This window comes from Prionailurus bengalensis, chromosome C1 (assembly GCF_016509475.1).
Source record: "Prionailurus bengalensis isolate Pbe53 chromosome C1, Fcat_Pben_1.1_paternal_pri, whole genome shotgun sequence".
NCBI lineage: Eukaryota > Metazoa > Chordata > Mammalia > Carnivora > Felidae > Prionailurus > Prionailurus bengalensis.
Genome location: NC_057345.1, coordinates 7307291 through 7327577, shown reverse-complemented (window position 1 = coordinate 7327577; position 20287 = coordinate 7307291). Strand labels below are relative to the sequence as shown.

Genomic DNA, 20287 nt, shown 5'->3' with positions numbered 1-20287 from the left:
GAGCTCAAAAAGAAAAAAAAAAAATACACATACCAAACAAGCTAATAAAGTAATAAAGAGATTCTGGTCAAGAAAAAAGGGAAGGATTTTCTCCCCACAGAACTGCTGAACTCTCTTGCACAAAGTAGTTTTTGAGACCCAAAGTCTTGAATTGTTTTTTGTTAACCCTACTTTCTATCTTGCGATTTCACTCAAAACCCATGCTCAAAATTGGTTCAGAGTAGGAATAGAAATGACAAGTAGAAGATATAAAATATTCTCCGTTGAGTAAAACAGCAACTTTCTGCCCTCCATAAGATGCAGAGGGTAGCAAGGACTCCTGAAGTTTCCCGTCTTACACAACTCAAGCCTAGACACTGAAGTTGTCCTACCTTCTCAGTGGAAAGGTTGGTCTCAGTATCATGTTTCTTCTGGGTGAAAACAATGGTAAACACAGCATGGGAACGGCTACTTGTTTCATTCATGTTGGTAGCTGCCACTGTCCTAAATAAACATAATGGTGACATATGACAGTAGAATTCTTAGATGAAAGTTAAAACGGACAGCAGGCTCCACATCATAAGCACAAACAGCAACAGCTTTAAACCTCTTCACAGATCGTGAGATTGTCACTTACACAAACTGTTCTCAATGCACCTTATTTGTGAGCCTATCAACCCACCCCCAACTCCAAAGGTACCACATCAGAATCATTTCTCATACTTCAGTTGTCCCTTTAAGGAACCACCAAGGCATTTGTTTTTATTCTTTATTCCACAATCGATCACTACCATAGACACATGATATCCAACATTTTACCACGACTTCATCAAAATCGAGATACTAAAATTTAATCAAAGTTCTGATGCACTCCAGCACCGCACTGTTTTGGTGAGAAGAAAGATGCCTAATACGCTGAAGCCCTCACTTCTTTCTCCAGCACGGCCAAAGAATCAGAGGATCCACAATTAAAGCAACTTTCATGGCTATGTGATCTCAAGCCCTTAACTGGGAGCAAAGGACCCGAAAATGTACCAAACCCTCAGTCATGAGTCTGTTTCTACCATACCTGGCTTTGTTCCCAGCATCCATGAGGTCAGCAATGTCTGTGTAGGAAGTGACTGCCAGCTTGGACAGATCCTCCACATATGGGCCAAGAAGCGGATGTTCACGCACACGCAAATGACCCTTGTTTTTTGGATTCAGCAGGTCTCGTACTCTTTCACAGTAAATTTCCATGTAGCTCACCTAGAAACAAACTATTAATTTGAACTGGAGGACTTGGAAAAAGAAATTCTATACATTAAAAAAACGTTTTATAGGGGCGCCTGGGTGTCTCAGTCAGTTGACCATCTGACTCTTGGTTTTGGCTCAGGTCATGATCTCACGGTTCGTGGTTTCTAGCCCCGCGTCAGGCTCCGTGCTGGCAGCATGGAGCCTGCTTGGGATTCTCTCTCTCCCTCTTTCTCTGCCCCTCCCCTGACTTAAAATGTTTTTACTTTAATTTAAAAAAAATTTTTTTTGAATGTTTATCTATTTTTGAGAGAGAGAGAGACAGAGCATGAGCAGCAGAGGGGCAGAGAGAGAGGGAGACATAGAATCCGAAGCAGGCTCAAGGCTCTGAGCTGTCAGAACAGAGCCCAACGTGGAGCTCCAACTCACAGGCCATGAGATCATGACCTGAGCCAAAGTCAGATGCTCAACCGACTGAGCCACCCAGGCGCCCCTAAAATGTTTTTTAAATGCTGTATAACATTGATTAAAAGGTCTACAATTAGGGGCACCTGGCTGACTCAGTTAGTAGAGTGCGTGACTCTTGATCTCGCGTCATGAGTTCAAGTCCCATGTTGGGTGTAGAGATTACTTAAAAAAAAAAGTCGTACGATGAGAGATCAGCAATCTTTACAAAGAAAAATACTGTAGGTCCAGTCCCTTTGAAGAATCAAGTAGAACTAATGGTATGCACAGACATCACTAACTTAGAACCAGCCTTCCCACAGTCTCAGGAAAGAAAAGGAGGTAAACATTATCTCAGCAGTCAGTAGCTGCTACTTGTCTAAAGCAGAAAAAAAATATTATTTTTAGTAACAACTTACCAGTTACTAATACACTTTTTAAAATGTATCCTGTTGTCAATAATTGAGGATTACAGTGAGGTTATTCTAAAAGCTTGGAAATAAAAACTCTATTAGTGTTAAAACCAAGAAACAATATTCCAGAGCAGGGAAGACTAAAAGAGACCAGCAACTCTACTACTGTTAAGACTGACCACACGGTGACTGATTACGGACAAGCAATCCACCTACCACAAGGAGTGAGGACGGGTCAGCATAGAGCCTGGCTGCATGGCAGGACCTGCCCAAGACTCACGAGGGAAGAGGAAGCGTCAGCTAACACACTGCTGGAACTCTTGTCGTACCAGCAGGACCATTCTCATCCTGGAGGTGGACGTAGCAGACTAGCCTTTCTCCACCTGAGGCAACTCAACGTAGGAGTCGTCTAGTCAACTCCTCCCTCTCGAATTCCACGGTCACTAAAGAACCTAAAGGGTTCCAACAGAAGCACGCCCACAAGAAGATAATACGCCAGTCTTGCTAATGTGGGTGTTCTGGTCTAAGTAAGAGTTTTTCCTCATGGGAAAGTAACAAACAAAAATGGTGGTTTTGTAACATAAGCTAAATGAGCTTCATTCAAGAGTCTGGCTTTAAAGGATGCTTCTGCTCCTGATCTCTATATAAGATCAGACTTGTAAACAAATAATGTAGGCTCTGGACTGGGGTAAATTCACCACAGTAAGCCTCATTACAATCTTCCCGAGGAATGAGAAGCTTGTGCAGCACTAAGCTACTCAAGCATACCATCAAACTTCAACATTTTTCAACTTTAAATATTCTATAGGCACATTTTCAGAGAATCTGAAATAGAAGCTTATCTCCATTTCTATTGCTTTTCTCTTTCATTCCATCTCAGAGCTGACTGTATATTTATACGATAATCTAAAATCAATTTTTTAAATATTGAGAACCCTCGAAGTAACTGATCCACTCTGACAGTAAAACAACAGGACGACAAATACTCCTTCTTAAAAGCAGCTCATCTTAGAAAGTGAAATGGTAATCATTCTCGGGTACTTAAACTTGTCCATACACTCCAGAATCCCAGGTAGCTATTATATCTTCTTAGAAAACTTGTCTCTTTCCACACAGTATGGGACTAAGAGGACCCCAGTAACCGAAGTAAAAGCTGTCATGCTCCGTTACTTACTCTCTATTATGCAAATCCACCTAAAGTCATCACTATTTCTTTTCTCTTTGAGCTAACCATTACAGACCCCACTTGGCAAATTCAATTCAATGCACTTTCTAAGGCACTTGGCAAATATCAGTAAATGAAACAGACAAGAATTCCTGTCCCGGTGAGCTTATGACTCTAAATGAAAATAAACAAAAGGCAGATAAATAGAGAGACGGGATTATAAGTAGGTTAGAATATGATGAGTATTATGGGGGGAAGAAACAACCAGGGCAAGAGAGATCAGGAGTGCAGGGGTGGAGGGCAAGCTGCAGTGCTAAACAAGGTGGTCAAAGTAAGCTTTGTTGAGAGGATAAGATTTGAAAAAAGACCCGAAGGAGTTACAACGCTTAGACAAAAAGATATCCAAGAGAAGAAACTTTCAGGCTAAAAAAAAGAAAAAAGAAAGTAAAAAGCCCTGAGGTAGGAAAGTTCCTGTGTATTCCAGAAACAGCAAAAAAGAAAAAAAAAAAAAAAAAAAAGCCAGTGTGGCCAGAGCAGAGCAAATACAAGAGAGAAAGGAGAAGAGGCAGAGGTCCCACAAACATAAGGAACCAGAGCATCAACTAGGGATCTACACCACACCCCAAGTAAGCCTGTGAACTCCAATATGAAAGGAAATGGCATCTTCTTTTATTATCTATCTAAAAGCTCAAAAAAGTCTGTCACATTCTGTCACACCCTCTATCCTTTGAATAATGTAAACTATGTGATTATTTTAGTAAGAATAAAAATCTACTGAATTTTCATTTGTCATACATTTAGTATTCAAAAAAATAACAGTTATAGGATGAGACAAGCTATTTAGAGAATTCATTTTTACAAAAAATTTTTTCAGAGCAGCACATTCCCCTTTTGGCATAGGATATTCACAAAGCAGAATTCTTTAAAACTTATAAATTAATGCAACGCTGTAAAGAAGAAACCCAAGCCAGCTAAGTGGGTCAACTAGGAATTGTGTAAGTCCTATAGAAAATCACAACACACAGATAAAGTAGTTTGCTTAAAAATGGCTTCATGTCTCAGAACAGGCTCATGTTAATGGAAGACTTTAATCATTTGTTTCTATGAAACTGACTACCAAAAATGGGGGTAACGAGAGCTTCATAAAGCACGTATAAATGAGTGGAAATGTTCATCAAATAAATTCATGTATAGAATGCAATTCTATAGACCTGTTCTTCAAAGAGCTGGAGTATTCACTGGATGGAGAGTAACTTTCTAAGCTTATAAGCAATTATGAAGAAGGGAGGGGCGAAGAGATCTGATTATAAATATTTTAAAAACCAATGCCTATCAGAAATCATTATTGATAATATTAAAGGGGGAAAGAATTCACACAAATGAATATCAAGATAAACACTGCAATCCAAAATGTAAACAGGCATGTGCATAATTTACCAGATGTTCAACTACACTAATAATCAAAAGAATTCTACTTCAAGTAAGCAAGAAATTGTGCCTTTTTCAAATTGGCAGAGTAAAAAACGAAAACACTAAATGTTGGCAAGGACACAATGGGTGCTTATACCCTCCTGATAGGACTGGAAATTGGTACAGCATTTCCTTCTAAAAAGCCACTTGGCAGTTCAAACGTATTGTCTGACAAGCGGCTACATAAAGGAAATAGCTAAAAATAAAGCTTATGAACAAGCTTACGATGTACGAACAAGGATTTAATTGCGACACTATTCGTTATGACCCCAACTTAGAAATAGCCTACGAGTACAAAACTGGGGGAATTGTTAAGTGATCTAGCTCAGTCATAATATGGGGCCTTTGCAAAGTAACACTGGAGGGAATGGAGTCCGGAGGCCTCTTGCTTTAACCCACAGTTGTACTCACCTCTACAGAGTAAGACATTTCTTCATTACAGTTGTCGTTGATTTTCTCGAACAGTTCTTCACACAACTACAGAAGCAGGAGAGGCGGGAACAACATAGATGAGAGAGGTACAAAGTTACTCGTGAGTGCTAAACGAATTAGCGAGATCCCTTTTCTCTTAAAGTATGAATAGCAACAATATCAAAGGTGAATGCTTTGAATGGAATAAAAGGAGAGTTCGGAGTATGGTCTCCTCCAATCTCATCTCTGTTCTCCCTCAATGACAGCATCTCAAAAATGTTTCTTTAGAAAGAAAGCCACATTTAGGGAAGAGGAGGAGCTCTCCAGCGTTAGGTCCCTGGCACATTTAGTTCATGTGAATTCAATTCTTCACACTATCCTCGAGTACCTGTGACTCTGCTATTAGCATTATTACATAGCAGTCACTGCTATTAAACTACACTTTGCACGCATTTTATCTATCATGCTGTATACATTACACATTGTCAGTTACCATATACGTTATAAATTCATACATATATATGTATAAGAAGAGAATGCATGCTATTTAGACGGAGTCAATGAAGGTATTTAAGAATAATTTTGACTGTACAGGGGTGCCTGGCTGGCTCAGTTGGTGGAGTGTGTGACTCCTAATCTCAGGGTTGTTAAGTTCGAGCCCCACACTCAATGCAGAGTACTTAAAAATAAAATCTTTTAAAAAAAGAATAATTTTAACTGTATAAAAATTTCCCCTTTACCTCTGTCTTAAGATTTCAAACCCTTTATGAGAAGACACTCCACTACATGGTGACATTTCTAATAGAAAACATTAATTTTTCTAGACAGGAAAATCATAAAATTTCACTCTCCCCATCCTTTGAATTTACTCAAAATATGTGATACTTTAATGGGGGTACTTAATAAAATTTTATTGAATTTTCATTTGCTATACATTTTTTTAAATGATTACTATTTTTGAGAGAGAGAGGGCACACACATGGGGTAGTAAGGGTGGGGTAGACAGGGAGGGAGAGAGAGAGGGAGAGACAGAGGGAGAGAGAGAGAGAGAGGGAGAGAGAGAGAGAGAGAGAGAGAGAATCTTAAAGAGGCTCCACACTCAGCAAGGAGCCCCATGCGGGGCTCAATCTCAGGACCCTGAGATCATGACCCAAGATGAAATCGAGAATCAGAGACTCAACCAACTGAGCAACCCAGGCGCCCCATTTGCTATACATTTAATGTCAAGGCAATCAATATACATTTGGAAAATGAACTATATGTTTGTGACTCTCTAGAAGTCTAAATACAACTTAAAATTTACTGTGGGAGGCACCTGTGTGGCTCAGTTGGTTAAGCATCTGACTACGGCTCAGATCATAATCTCATGGGAAAAAAAAAAAAATCTCATGGGGTATGAGTTCGGGCCCCAAATCGGGCTCTGCACTGTCAGCCGGGAGACTGCTTTGGATCCTCTGTCTCCCTGTCTTCCTGCCCCTCCCTGCCCCACACACATGCTCTCTCTCTCTCTCTCTCTCTCAAAACTAAACATTAAAAAAATTTTTTAAAGAATTACATTTATTACAGGGGTGTCTGGGTGGCTCAGTTAAGCACCTGACTCTTGATTTCAGCTAGGGTCACAATCTCATGGTTGTAAGACTGAGCCCCACATCCAGCTCTGTGCTAAGTGTGGAGCCTGCTTGGGATTCTTTCCCTCTCTGCCCCTCCCCCATAAGTGTGAACGCACACGAGTGAGAGCACACTTTCTCTGTCAAAATGAATATTAAAAAAAATAATAATAAAATGTATTAAAAATGGCAGTTTCTAAACGATAATCCTGTTTTAAAAAATTAATGCTTTTCATTAAAATAAAATATTCCAAAATTCTGCCAAAAAAGGGATATATATGTAATTATACAAAAATTCCAATAGCAAACAAATTAAGGTTAAAGGAGAGGGAAGGAGAAACTAAGTGTGATGATGGGATAAACAGGACTGTCTACTGTAACTTGCTATAATCTACAAAAAGATATTTTATTGCTAAAGAAGTATCACATTGTAGAAAAAGCAAAGCCCGCTTTTGAATTCTGGCTCTGCCACTTCCCTGGGCAAGTGATGTGACCTCCCTATGCCTCAGTTTCCTCGTCTTTAAAATGAGGAAAAAAACTCAGAGGAAGACAAAAATCATATGACTTCACTCACATGAGGACTTTAAGAGACAAAACAGATGAACATAAGGGAAGGGAAACAAAAATAATATAGAAACAGGGAGGGGAACAAAACAAAAGAGACTCATAAATATGGAGAACAAACGGAGGGTTGCCGGAGGGGGTTGTGGGAGGGGGGATGGGCTAAATGGGGAAGGGGCATTAAGGAATCTACTGAAATCATTGCTTCACTATATACTAACTAATTTGGATGTAAATTTTAAAAAATAAAAAATAAAGTTAAATCACAAAAAAATAAAATAAAATGAGGAAAATAAAATAAAATAAAATAAGGGCGCCTGGGTGGTTCAGTTGGTTAAGCATCTGACTTCCGCTCAGGTCGTGATCTCACAGTTTGTGAGTTCGAGCCCAGCATCGTTGTGTTCCAGTCCCCCTTCGGGTGAGCACAAGCCCTACTTCAGGTGTGCTTGAGCCCCACATTGGGTGAACATGAGCTCGTCACCTCCTCTCTCTTTCTCTCCCCCCCACCCACCCTTCGTTGGATTTTCTCTCTCTCAGTCTCTCGCTCACTCGCATCCCCTCTCTCTCTCAAAAAAAAAAAGAAAGAAAGAAAAATGCAATTAGGAAAATGAAATTAAATGAAAGAAGAGGAGGAAAGGAAAGGAAAGGAAAGGAAAGGAGGAAAGAGAAGAGAAGAGAAAATGAAAAAAGAAACAACAACATCTACCTCTTAGGGTCAAGTGAGGAGGATTAGATAAGCTAATGTCTGTGAAACACTTGGACCAGTACTTGGCACATGGTGAGTGCTACCTAATGTCTTCTCCAATTAGTACTGTAATTGCTATTCCTGTATATAAAGAAGGACAATTCCCAAGTATGTCTTCATATTGACATGTATTTTTCACAGAAAAAAATATGCTAGTATGTTCAATTTTTTCTGAAAAATTCTTGACGTTTACTGATAGTGAAGCATTTCAATTATACAGCTGAATTTAAAATTATGCTCCAATAATCCATTAGAAAATGTAGCTACTGCTCTCTTATGATATTTTGTTCTCAGAATACAAAGATGAGTCACACTAGGCCTGTATTTTAAAAAACACTTTAAAAATTAATTCCAAATATCACCAATAAATGCAAACCAACCATATTTTTCTTATTACCAAAAGAAGTTCCTTCTAAATACCTGGGTTACAACTCTTCTCCATTCCGAACAATACAAGGCCAAAGACACTGCTCTTAAGAATTCCCAGACCATTCAAGCTTAAAGTGTTAGCATTAAATTAATAAGATAAAAGGAAAATATCTCTGAGAAGGCAATCAAAAAACAAAAGTAATCTCATGCTTACGAGGTGATCTATATATGGGACTTGGGGGCGGGGGAATCAGACCAGCAACAACACTGGTGTCCCCAGGACTCAGAACAGAGCATGGCACATACTACCACTTTTTTTTAAGAAGCTGGTAACACGGGTCAGGAGATACAATAACCAGACGTGGGGGTACAGCAAAATCTTTACAGAACGTCAACTTCCCCGCCTTTAAAGACGGACATGTATACACATCAGTCTTTTTCCACCAGACTGTTAGTTACTTTGAGAGAAGGGACCAGTGATTTGTTTTTGTGCCTCACATACAATAGTCCCTGAATAAGTGTCTGCTAAGTAAAAATAACTATTATAGCAACTGAAGACTAAGAGTAATAATAAACAGAGGTCTTTTGTCATTTTTTGCTTCTTTACCTGTGGAATGATGCCAGCCTGGCTTTCTTCTTGTTTACCCATCATTGTATAAGATTTCCCAGCACCAGTCTGCCCGTAGGCAAAAATACAGACGTTATAGCCCTCAAAGGCATGTAAGAGCATTTCCTTTCCAATGTCATTGTACACGCGGTTTTGAGATGCAAAACAGGGATCTTCAGGCTGGAAAGATTAAAAGGAGAAATCAATAGCATTTTATTTGTATACTTTCCTATGTTTATTTGATTACTTCTATAATAAATCAAAAGTGTCTGGAATCTCAACAGTCACCTAAAATGTATTATAAAATTTCTTAGTTCCTCCAACACACAGTTTATTTTTCTCTTATTAAACACACACACAACCACAGTCATCCAGGTCACAGCCACACGTAAAAATACCTACATGAAATTACCTCACTTGATTACATTTCACTTTCCATAATCTTAAAAGTATTACTCTTCCATTCATAGAAGCTGCAAGAACGTTTTCTTAAATGGAAAATGGGACTGAAAGACCAAAGGTCAAGTCCATATATAGAAATACTCCTCTGCACTCACTCCAGGTGGTGTGGCTATTTCTCAATAAACCCAGCTCCCAGTGACAAGCGTCGACCCCCCTTCCCAGGCCCCTTCCCTTGGCCAGCAGGCTTTGTCAGGAGTTTGAAACCTTTCCTACTCCAACACAAAACAGAAGAGGAAAACCAAAAAAACCAGGAAAAACATGTAATGAAGAGTTGCAGAAGCAAGCTCTAGTTGAGGAACAATCCCCAGGAGCCTGCAGGACTGGGGGTCCTTTACCAAGTAAGGGCACTGCAAAGGGCCCCGCTCTCTCCGTTTCCTGGGTGTTGGGCATCTTTGCTTTCCCTGTGGACCTTCGAGCGCTTTCACAACTGCTCCCGGCCTGCCCCGCTCTATCGCGCCGCACCCCGAGTATACGCACCGAGGTGTGCGACCAGTAGGAGTAGTCGAAACTGAAGGACTTTGGAGCTTCCTTTGGGTTCTTTGGGTTAATAATACCTAGAGAATGAAAATGATTTGATTTGATAAGTCACTCAGTTACATTCTCTTTAGTTCAACATGATGTTATGTTGTAAATTCAAAACACCCAAATCAGGAAATTCATACTACTGAATCCGAACACGGAAATGTAAAAATTTTTTTAAAAATCACATCTTTAATAGGTAGGATCTGTCCACAGAACTTAAAAGAATCAGACCAACAACATTCACCGGGTGCCACCAGGATTTAGAACACAGCCTGGCATACAGTAGGTGCTCAGGAAATATTCAAAATTTGGAAATGGGCCACATTACTATTTCAAGGTACTTCATAAAGCTTAAAATATTTCAATACATCAGAAATAAAAATCAGAAAATTACTGAATCGATCCAACTACTACCTGAAATAAACTCTTTTTAAAGATCTTATTATTACTTTAGAAAAGCATTTGATAATGAAAGACAGTCTTTTTGCTGAAATCCACAGTTGATAATCAAGTATACGTGCACATGTGTGTATTACGTATGTATACGGTAGAACCACACACCACAAATCTTCTGTAGAATGTTACAGAAAGCAAAATTACTTCTTGACTGCAAAGCACGAAGCCTTACTGCCGACAGTGAAAATATTTCTCGAGTGATTAATCCAGTCACACTCTACTTTGGGGACTGACTGAATGCTGAAGTTTCGCCTCTCTTCCTTTCTCTTACATACAAAGCTTCAGCGTCTCATATTTCACATGGAATAGAATCTTTATAACATGTGGTCACGAAATCTCCTCAAAGACCAGACATCTCAACCAATCTGCTTCTCTGGAAGGCATGGCCACATCCCAGGCTATCAGTGAGATCAGGATTAAAAATAAATCTGTCCAGGGCAGCTGCTGCTCAGGACATAAATAGCAACAGTTGCTACGGTGCTTAGTTCTCTCTCGCGCTGGATTCCACTGGGTATGGCCACACAACTTATGTTCAAACCTCAAATGCTGACGGAGTATTAATAAGGCTCACACTGCACATAATCATGTGACAAGCAGACATAGTTCTAGAAAGAACATCTCCCCACACACAAATGGCGACCTAAGCAAAGAAGTGTGCTTCTAACCAAAAGGCACCAGGGACAAGATTTAAATAATAGCCAACACTCATGGAGCACTTACTCTAAGCTCTAAGACCTTTCTGTGTACTAACCTATTTCATCCTCCCAGCCACTAAAGCACATAGAGGTTTCATCACTGCCACCGTATAGATAGAGACACTATCACAAAGAGGTTAAATAACTTACCCAAGGCTATATATAGAGCTAGCTAGCGGCAATCCAGGATGTGGACTTGGAGAGTTTAACTCCAGAGCCCACACTCTTAGCCAAGCACCGGTCATCTAAAGGCTATTCCCTACATGTATCAACTGTCAAGGTAGACACAGGCATTTTTATGCGTACGCATACTTCATGTGTGCGTGTATGCGTATGCACATAATCACCCCCCCCCAAATTACATCGCAGACATTGCTCAAAACTCTCCTTACCCATTTAAAACTAGGAATTATGAGGATTACAGTTCCTAAAAGACGAAAGACTACACACAAACTCTACCAAGAAAACGGAAATCAGTGTCATGTGAACCAGATTCAGGTTTCAGGGGCTCAGCAATAAAGACAATGACGAGACACAGGATATGACCTCTGAAGCAGTCTTCACCACTCAAAAACATGGTTAAAATAAACACTTTGTAACCTCTAGGAAATGTGCTATCATAAAACTTCATTAAAAAAAAATTTTTTTTTAATGTTTATTTGAGAGAGAGAGAGACCAAAAGCAAGTGGCGGAGGGGCAGAGAGAGAGAGAGAGAGAGAGAGGGCAACACAAAATCCGAAGCAGGTTCCAGGCTCCGAGCTGTCAGCACAGAGCCAGAAACGGGGCTCGAACCCACAAACCGTGAGATCACGACCTGAGCCGAAGCCTGACGCTTAACTGACTGAGCCACCCAGGCACCCCTGTCATAAAAACTTTTAAGCCATACTTCAGTCTTTTAGCTACTCATTGGTGGTACTGATTCTGCCAAGAACACTTAAGGGCTGGTTTTCAATCCTACCTCTTTGTTCTCTTTTTCCTAGCAAAGAAAAAGAAACAGTACACCAGTGAGTAACTTCCTTGATTCACTTGAAATCCTTTTCCTCTTCCTTAAGATTCCCTTCTTCCGGATCTTTGAAACTCCTGAAACTAATAAAGTTTCCTAACTTACAGATTTGAAACCATGCTGCCTTTTAAGTAACTGCTTGTATGCAGACAAAACCCTTTTTAACATAAATAAGTAAATCAAAATATAATTTTAAAGGGCTATTTGCATTACAGTTATGTTAAGCAAGATGAAATTATCCACAATGTTTTTTAAAATATTTAATTCCTAAATGAAAGATATTTACAGAAGACACTTCAGAACAACGTAAAACTCAATGCTGTTGTTACCTGTTTGAGAGGGTAGTGTAAGCAGAGAGCCCCAGAAGGCATGGATAATTTCTATGTTAACTGGGTAGTAGTTAAAGGATAGTTTGTTTTATATTATTCTTTTTTAGAAAATACATTTTTTTTTATTTTTCAATATATGAAATTTATTGTCAAATTGGTTTCCATACAACACCCAGTGCTCATCCCAAAAGGTGCCCTCCTCAATACCCATCACCCACCCTCCCCTCCCTCCCACCCCCCATCAACCCTCAGTTTGTTCTCATTTTTTTTTTTTAATTTTTTTTCAACATTTATTTATTTTTGGGACAGAGAGAGACAGAGCATGAACGGGGGAGGGGCAGAAAGAGAGGGAGACACAGAATCGGAAACAGGCTCCAGGCTCTAAGCCATCAGCCCAGAGCCCGACGCGGGGCTCGAACTCACGGGCCGCGAGATCGTGACCTGGCTGAAGTCGGACGCTTAACCGACTGCGCCACCCAGGCGCCCCTATTCTCAGTTTTTAAGAGTCTCTTATGCTTTGGCTCTCTCCCACTCTAACCTCTTTTTTTTTTTTTTTCCTTCCCCTCCTCCATGGGTTTCTGTTAAGTTTCTCAGGATCCACATAAGAGTGAAAACATATGGTATCTGTCTTTCTCTGTATGGCTTATTTCACTTAGCATCACACTCTCCAGTTCCATCCACGTTGCTACAAAGGGCCATATTTCATTCTTTCTCATTGCCATGTAGTACTCCATTGTGTATATAAACCACAATTTCTTTATCCGTTCATCAGTTGATGGACATTTAGGCTCTTTCCATAATTTGGCTATTGTTGAGAGTGCTGCTATAAACATTGGGTGTTTTATGTTATTCTTATATTTATATATGCTTTGTACCGTCTTGAATATAGGAAGTGTTCCTAATAAAAAATTTTGGAGCTCCCAATTCTACAAATGAAAAGAAAACACTGTTATAAAGATAAAATATCAGAGGGCACCTGGGTAGCTCAGTTGGTTGAGCATCCGACTTCAGCTCAGGTCATGATCTTGCAGTTGGTGAGTTCAAGCTCCACGTCAGGCTCTGTGCTGACAGCTCAGAGCCTGGAGCCTGCTTCAGATTCTGTGTCTCCCTCTCTTTCTGGTGTGTCCCCCACCCCCGCCACTCATACTCTGTCTGTCTTTCTCAAAAATAAACATTAAAAAAAAAAGATAAAATATCGGGGGGCATGTGGGTGGCTCAGTCAGTTAAACATCCAACTTCAGCTCAGGTCATGATCTCACAGTTCGTGAGTTTGAGCCCAACGTCAGGCTCTCTTCTCTGCTGTCAGCACAGAGCCCGCTTCAGACCCTCTGCCCCCCACCTCTGTCCCTCCCCTCCTCTCAAAAATAAATAAACATTAAAAAAAAAACAGACTTCAAAAATTATTTAAAAAAAGAAACTACTTGGGTACCTGGGTGGCTCAGTCACTTAAGCACTGGACTCTTGATTTCCATTCAGGTCATGATCTCACAGCTCATAAGAAGACTGAGCCCCGAGCTGAACTCTGTGCTGACAGCAGGGAGCCTACTTGGGATTCTCCCTCCCTCTCTCTCCACACCTCCCCCACTCACGCTCTCTCATGCTATCTCTCAGAATAAACTTAAAAAACATTTTTTTAAGTTTTTTTTAAAAAAAGATAAAGTATCAGTGACAGCACTTGACCTCATCAGAGGTCCATGAACTCCACCATTACTTTCACAATGAACTTATAATATGTTCTCAATGTGCCAAAGGTTTTTTTCTTTCTGAATTAGTAACAGTTGAGATCTAACTTACTTCCTTTAACCCAACTAAGAAACAGGATGTTTCAACATTAATAAAAGGGGGGAGGGATAACACAGTACATATAATGGAAAGGGAATGGGATTTGGATCAAAAGACGGTTTAGAATATGTTAATATTCTAAATACATGACAGACCCTTAATATTTAGAATTTTTTGTCACCTTGGGTATTGCTGCACTTTTGAGTCCTCACTAAAACTGAGATCATACCTAGTTCACAGGATTAAATGAGTAAAGCAATATACAAATGCTAATTTCGAAAAACAGGTATTTTATCTTGTCTTTCACTCGGTGTTTTAGTGGATACAGTCCATAGTCCTTACACCAAAGTTAGGAAAGTTCATTCACTAATTGATAAAATAAGCTAAAGCAGAACATAAGAATTCTATTTCTCGCCAAGAATCAAAACTACGTTGGGGTTCTTTACCTGTGCCACCAAATCTCAGGTGTTCCTACCACATTATAAATCCCCTTCAATATATGGACTGCGTCTTGTGGATCCTCTGCACCAAACACACATTCAGATGCATGTCCCTCCGTTTGTCATGTATAATTTTAATTTCATTAAATCCCATACCATTTTTAGAAGCATAAAAAGAAAAAGAAGAATAGTACACACCTGTGCAGATTACACATAAAGTATCAGTTCATTTTATCAACTTTCACAGAAAAAACACAGAATTGTATTACCAAAAGATTAGGCACTATTTAACACAGTGTAAGAATGGAATAAGAATAATTAATAATTACTTAATGCTATCAATAGTAATTCATAATATCTTCAACATATAAATTATTTTCACTGCTGACCCGAGTCACGGGTCAGCCAAAGATGGCTGCGTTCAGGCTAGTTGAGCAAAGGTTGGAGTGAACCCCAGCATGCAGAGGAGGGTTGTGAGCAGAGCATAAGGCCCAAGATGAAAAATCGTGAACCAGATGATAACTGTCAAGGAAGATTTAATTTTCAATATCATAACCAGAAAAATTAACCACCTCCCAGAAGCAGAAAGGAATCTATTTGAACATGGATCAGTTTATATCGGACTTAATGCTGCTCTCTGTGGTCTAATAGCAAATAGTCTTTTTCGACGCATCTTAAACGTGACACAGGCTTGTATAGCTGCTGGCTTACCGATGGCAGTGATCCCATTTTTGACTGCGCATGCATCTTACAAAGGTTTTGCAAATCTACCTTTGAATACAGGTGATTTGAATTGTGAAACCTGTACCATAACACGGGGTGGACGGGTTGGTCTTGTTTTTGGTGGTCTGTACCCTGTTTTCTTGGCTATACCTGTGAATGGTGGCCTAGCAGCCAGGTATGAGTCAGCCCTGCTACCAGAAAAAGGAAACAACTTACTGGACTAGAATTTCTAAGCTCGTCTTTAGAAAGATGTTATTTCCCATTTTGTTCCAGACCACGTTTGCAGCATACCTTGGATCTAGACAATATAAGTTAGTTATAAAGGCTCTTCAGTTACCTGAACTTGGCCTAGAAATTCAGTGATTGTTAAACAACTTTGTACACAAAAATAAAACTGTAATGTATGAATAAATGTCTAGTGTATAAATAAAATAAATAAATAAGTAAAGAAAAATAAACTATTTTCACCAATGTAAACACTGCTACAAACGCAGCATGCCTGCCAGGGTCACAGGTCAACAGTGTGCAGGCTTTGTTTAGGATAAATCATCTTTTTTTTTTTTTTTTTTATACAAGAAATGGATCCCAGGAATATTTTGAGGGCTAGAGTCAGAACGTAACTCTTTTAAATGCTGTACACCTCTTATTGTTTTATTTTCTATAAAATCACCTTTCATGCCACTTTTCAAGGCCCCTTTTAAGCAACATCCACACCTCAGGCCTCCCCTCCTATGAAGACTTCTCCGGACACACAGTATACTCCAGACCTGGACCTACCTCCACAAACAACTTTTCACAGATGACCTCAAGAAGCATCTCCGGGCGCCTGGGTGGCTCAGTCGGTTGAGCATCCAACTTCAGCTCAGGTCATGATCTCGCTATTCATGGGTTCCAGCCCTGCATCAGGCTCTGTGCTGACAGCTCAGAACCTGGAGCCTGCTTTGGATTCTGTGTCTCCCTCTCTCTGCTCCTTCCCCACTCAGGCTCTGTCTCTGTCTCTCTCTCAAAAATAAAGAAACATTAAAAAAAAAAAAAAAAAAAGAATCATCTCCAACTTTCTTCTCTTAACACCCTACATCTGATCTATCCTGTCAGCTCTACTTTCAAAATGAATCCAGAATCCCATGGCTTCTCCAGCACCACCGTTACCACCCTGGTCCAAACTACTGCCTCCTTCACCAGAAGACAGCAGTAATTCCTAACAAGGCTCCCGGCTTCCCCTCCCCCCTCCCCCCCTCCCCCCTGGAGAGTCTTATCCCCACACTGCAAACGGTGGTCCTTTTCTCAGACTAACCCAGATCACATCCACGACATGCCTCTGGTGAGCATTCCGGTGGGGTCCCAGCATACACTGAACAAAACTCGACTCTCCCTCTGAGCTCCTGTCCAGCTACTGGAGTGATTCACCCCCTACTCCAGCCCCACTGCCCTTCTTACTGAAGATATACCCTCACTTCAGGGCCTCTGAACTTTGGCTCTACCAGGAGTGCCACTCGCCCAGGTGTGTGAACAGCCCACCCCTAACTTCGTACAGGTCTCTGCTCACATGGCATATCAGATGGCCCTTTTCTGGGCGTGCCTTCACTCTCCATCTGCTTTCCCTGCCTTACTTGTCTTCACTGCACTCCTGACTACCTGACTTATTACGAGTCACTGGCATGCAGGTTCCATGACACCAGAACTTCTGTTTCATCCACCGCTATATTCCAGTTCCGAGGAGAGCACCTGCCACATAGTAGATTCTCAATATATACCCAAAGACCCAATGACTATGTTAGTTTTATCTTTCCTTACAGATTGTCACTCCTTTGTAGCTGGAAACCATGACTCCTCTTTCAGAATCACTCACTATGCTGACTTCATAAGTAGCTGATGCTTGTATGTGGACTGGTAGGTACATAGCGCTCTCTACACAACTTGCTTCCTGAGTCTTTTCTTCCTGAGCAGCCAACTTACTCACCTTCTGGCAAGAAACATTAATCTCTGGGAGAGGAGGAATCTAAATTCCAATCTCAGGAGCAGAAATACAACTTTCAGGAAACAGCAGTAATAGGTAAACAGGGGACAGGAGAAAAGATGACCAGGTTTTAAACAGGAAGATATGTTGATGGAGGTCACCAGGAAGGTCAAGGATAAAGGAAAATATAATGGAGGCAGGAAGAGTGGGGTAGGTGTTGGAAATCCCTCTCCTTCTCCAGGTCTTGAGAACTGTGTCTTACAGTATACATGTCACAGGAAATATGGACTTTCATATCAGACAGAGGGTACCTTACCATTCAACTTTATTGCCGTAAAATTTTCTCCAGTGTCCTACATATAAAAGGCTTGCCTAGCCTAAGGATTCTTATGTGGGTGTGAAACAGATTCTTGACCTCACACACAAGACACACACCCAAGAGGCAGTGCCATATGATAAACACCAACAGACATAAATAAATGCTAATATTCTCAGTACTCATCTTCCCAAGCACTTCCTCTGAAACATACATTCCATCAGAAGGGTGAGGTACACTGGCTGAGTCACTGGTGAATAGATCATAACTACATCTAGGTGCATCAAAGATCTTCAACAAAACACTGTTAGATGGCATCCACCTGAACAAGTTCATTTTCCTGATCTTTCTGCCTGTCTCTGAACAGTCCCTGCCCCTTTGCCTTCTACACTTTTACTCATTGTGCTCAGCTTTCCAAATCTCCCAGGTTGGCTGGAAATGACGCTAGTTTCCATGCTAACGTTAACCTTTCCCCAAAGAAGCATTATTGCAAAAGATCCCAAGACCCTAGTTTAAGAAAAGAAAACTTAAACAGCACTTTCATTCATTGGGCATATTTACTGAGCACAAAACATATTTATTAAGCACAAACTATGTGCCAGGCACTGTGCTGGGGATAAAATGGCAAACAAACAAGTTATTTCTGCCCTTCTAGGGCTAATAGCCAATGGAGAAGAAAGACATACAATCACATAAAATAAATGCTCTCAAATTATAATAAGAGCCACGCTAGACAAGCATGGGGTCCTATAAGAACACATAAACAGGTAAACTCTGATGCGATAAAACAGAGAAGGCTGGGCTGAAGGATAAAGGAGATGACTAAGGAAAGTGCAGAGATAACAACAGCTAACACTTACTAAATGCTTACTATGTTCCAAACACTGGGCTAAATAAAGCATTACATGTATTCACTCATTTAATCCTCATGATAACCTTACGAAGTAGATGCTATTACCATCTCCATTTTATATTTGGAGCACCAGAGAAGAAGGCGCTTGTCCGAGGTCAGGGCCTAGACTAAAGTTTGGAACATCTGGCTCCAAGGCTCCAAACCACTGGGCAATATGCATCCCAAGTCAGAGAGAACTGCATTAGGAAACCCTGGGGCAAAAAGAAACATGTGGCATCCAGATTCCAGTTTGGCTGGTATGGCTCAAGTGTAGGGAACAACAAAGGGTTAGAAGCACTGAAATCTCAGAATCAAAGCACAGATGGACTTCAAGGAGCTGGTGAACCCCTGAGCAATCAGAAGCCACTGGACTGACTTGACTACAGCATGGAGAGTGGACTGGAGGAAGGCATGAGTGGAAGTATGGAGACCAATTACACAGAACACAACCACCACTGCAGGATGTTTGGGAAATTTTGCCATTTACATAACAACTCCCATGAGAACTGCATTTGGCATCAGAAATCCCTAAGTTCCACGATGTAGCATTTGTGGGGGCAGGGAGACAGAAGGGTCCATTCTGAGATCAAAAACATTACGTCTCTTGATCCAAAACTGAATTTTATCTTACAATATGACCCAATGTTTGGGGTGCCTGGGTGGCTCAGTTGGTTAAGGGTCTGACTCTTGGTTTCGGCTCAGGTCATACTCTCACAGTTCATGAGACTGAGCCCCACATCAGGCTCTGTGCTGACAGCGAGCAGCCTACTTGGGATTCTCTCTCTCTCTTTCTCTCTGCCCCTCCCCTCACTCACACTCCCTCATTCTCTCAAAATGAATAAACTTAAATATATGTGCATATATACATATACACACAAATATATACATATATATATACATATATGTATATACATATACATATATATACATATATGTATATACATATACATATATATACATATAACCCAACAGTCAATGATCAAAACACAAGCTGACCTAGAAAATATTTTTAGAAGACGTTTTCAAGGATTTTAGCAATGAAGGAAATGGAATAGTATAGAGGCTTTAACATATCCCTCCATGTATCCATTATTATCCATCTATAACTTGGGCATATAACAAATTATTTATGCCTCAATTTTCTTACCCGTAAGTGGGTACAATATTTCCTATTTTATAGAACTGTTGTGAAGATTAATGACGAGTCCATGTTGAAAATTCTAACACAAAGCAAATGTTCAAAATATTCCTTCATTTAACAAATACTTGAGTACCTACTATGCCCAGACGTGAAGCATCTAGTGAAAACCAGTCCCTTATCTTCAAGGAGCTTACATTTTAATTCAGAAGTCAGATAATAAACTAAAAGAGACAGTATGACCTGGGTAAAACAAAAGAGAGGAGATACAAGGTGACGGTGGAGGTGGCAGGAGTGGCTCTTTCAGTAAAAGTGGGCAGACTGCCACCTCTGAGAAGGTAATATTTGAGCAGGGACTGTAGTGACATTTAAGGAAAAGCAAGACCACCAGAGTAGCCAGAAAAAAGGAAGTAATAATCAGACGCCAAATCAGATAGCTAGCCAGAGGCCAAATGCTGTGGCCCTGTGGCCAAGGCGAAGATGTTTAGTTACATTCCAGAAGTGACAGGAAGCCAATGAAGGATCTGAAGCACAGAGGTGACGTGCTCTGATTTACATTTCCAAACAG

At 40.4% G+C, this 20287-nt stretch overlaps 1 protein-coding gene and 1 pseudogene across 36 annotated transcripts in view; one reads left to right on the top strand and one right to left on the bottom strand.

Moving 5' to 3' along the window:
• KIF1B (kinesin family member 1B) overlaps nt 1-20287 on the bottom strand; it is a 145860-nt gene that overhangs the window by 95706 nt on the left and 29867 nt on the right. For all 36 annotated transcript variants that reach the window (XM_043578544.1, XM_043578541.1, XM_043578539.1 and 33 more), the window contains exons 3-7: nt 9944-10020; nt 9005-9184; nt 5116-5181; nt 1049-1227; nt 372-483 (exon numbers count right to left, since the gene is read on the bottom strand). In XM_043578544.1, the coding sequence (XP_043434479.1) occupies nt 372-483; nt 1049-1227; nt 5116-5181; nt 9005-9184; nt 9944-10020 (614 nt within the window). The remainder of the gene's footprint in view (nt 1-371; nt 484-1048; nt 1228-5115; nt 5182-9004; nt 9185-9943; nt 10021-20287) is intronic.
• LOC122482075 lies at nt 15190-15824 on the top strand (annotated as a pseudogene).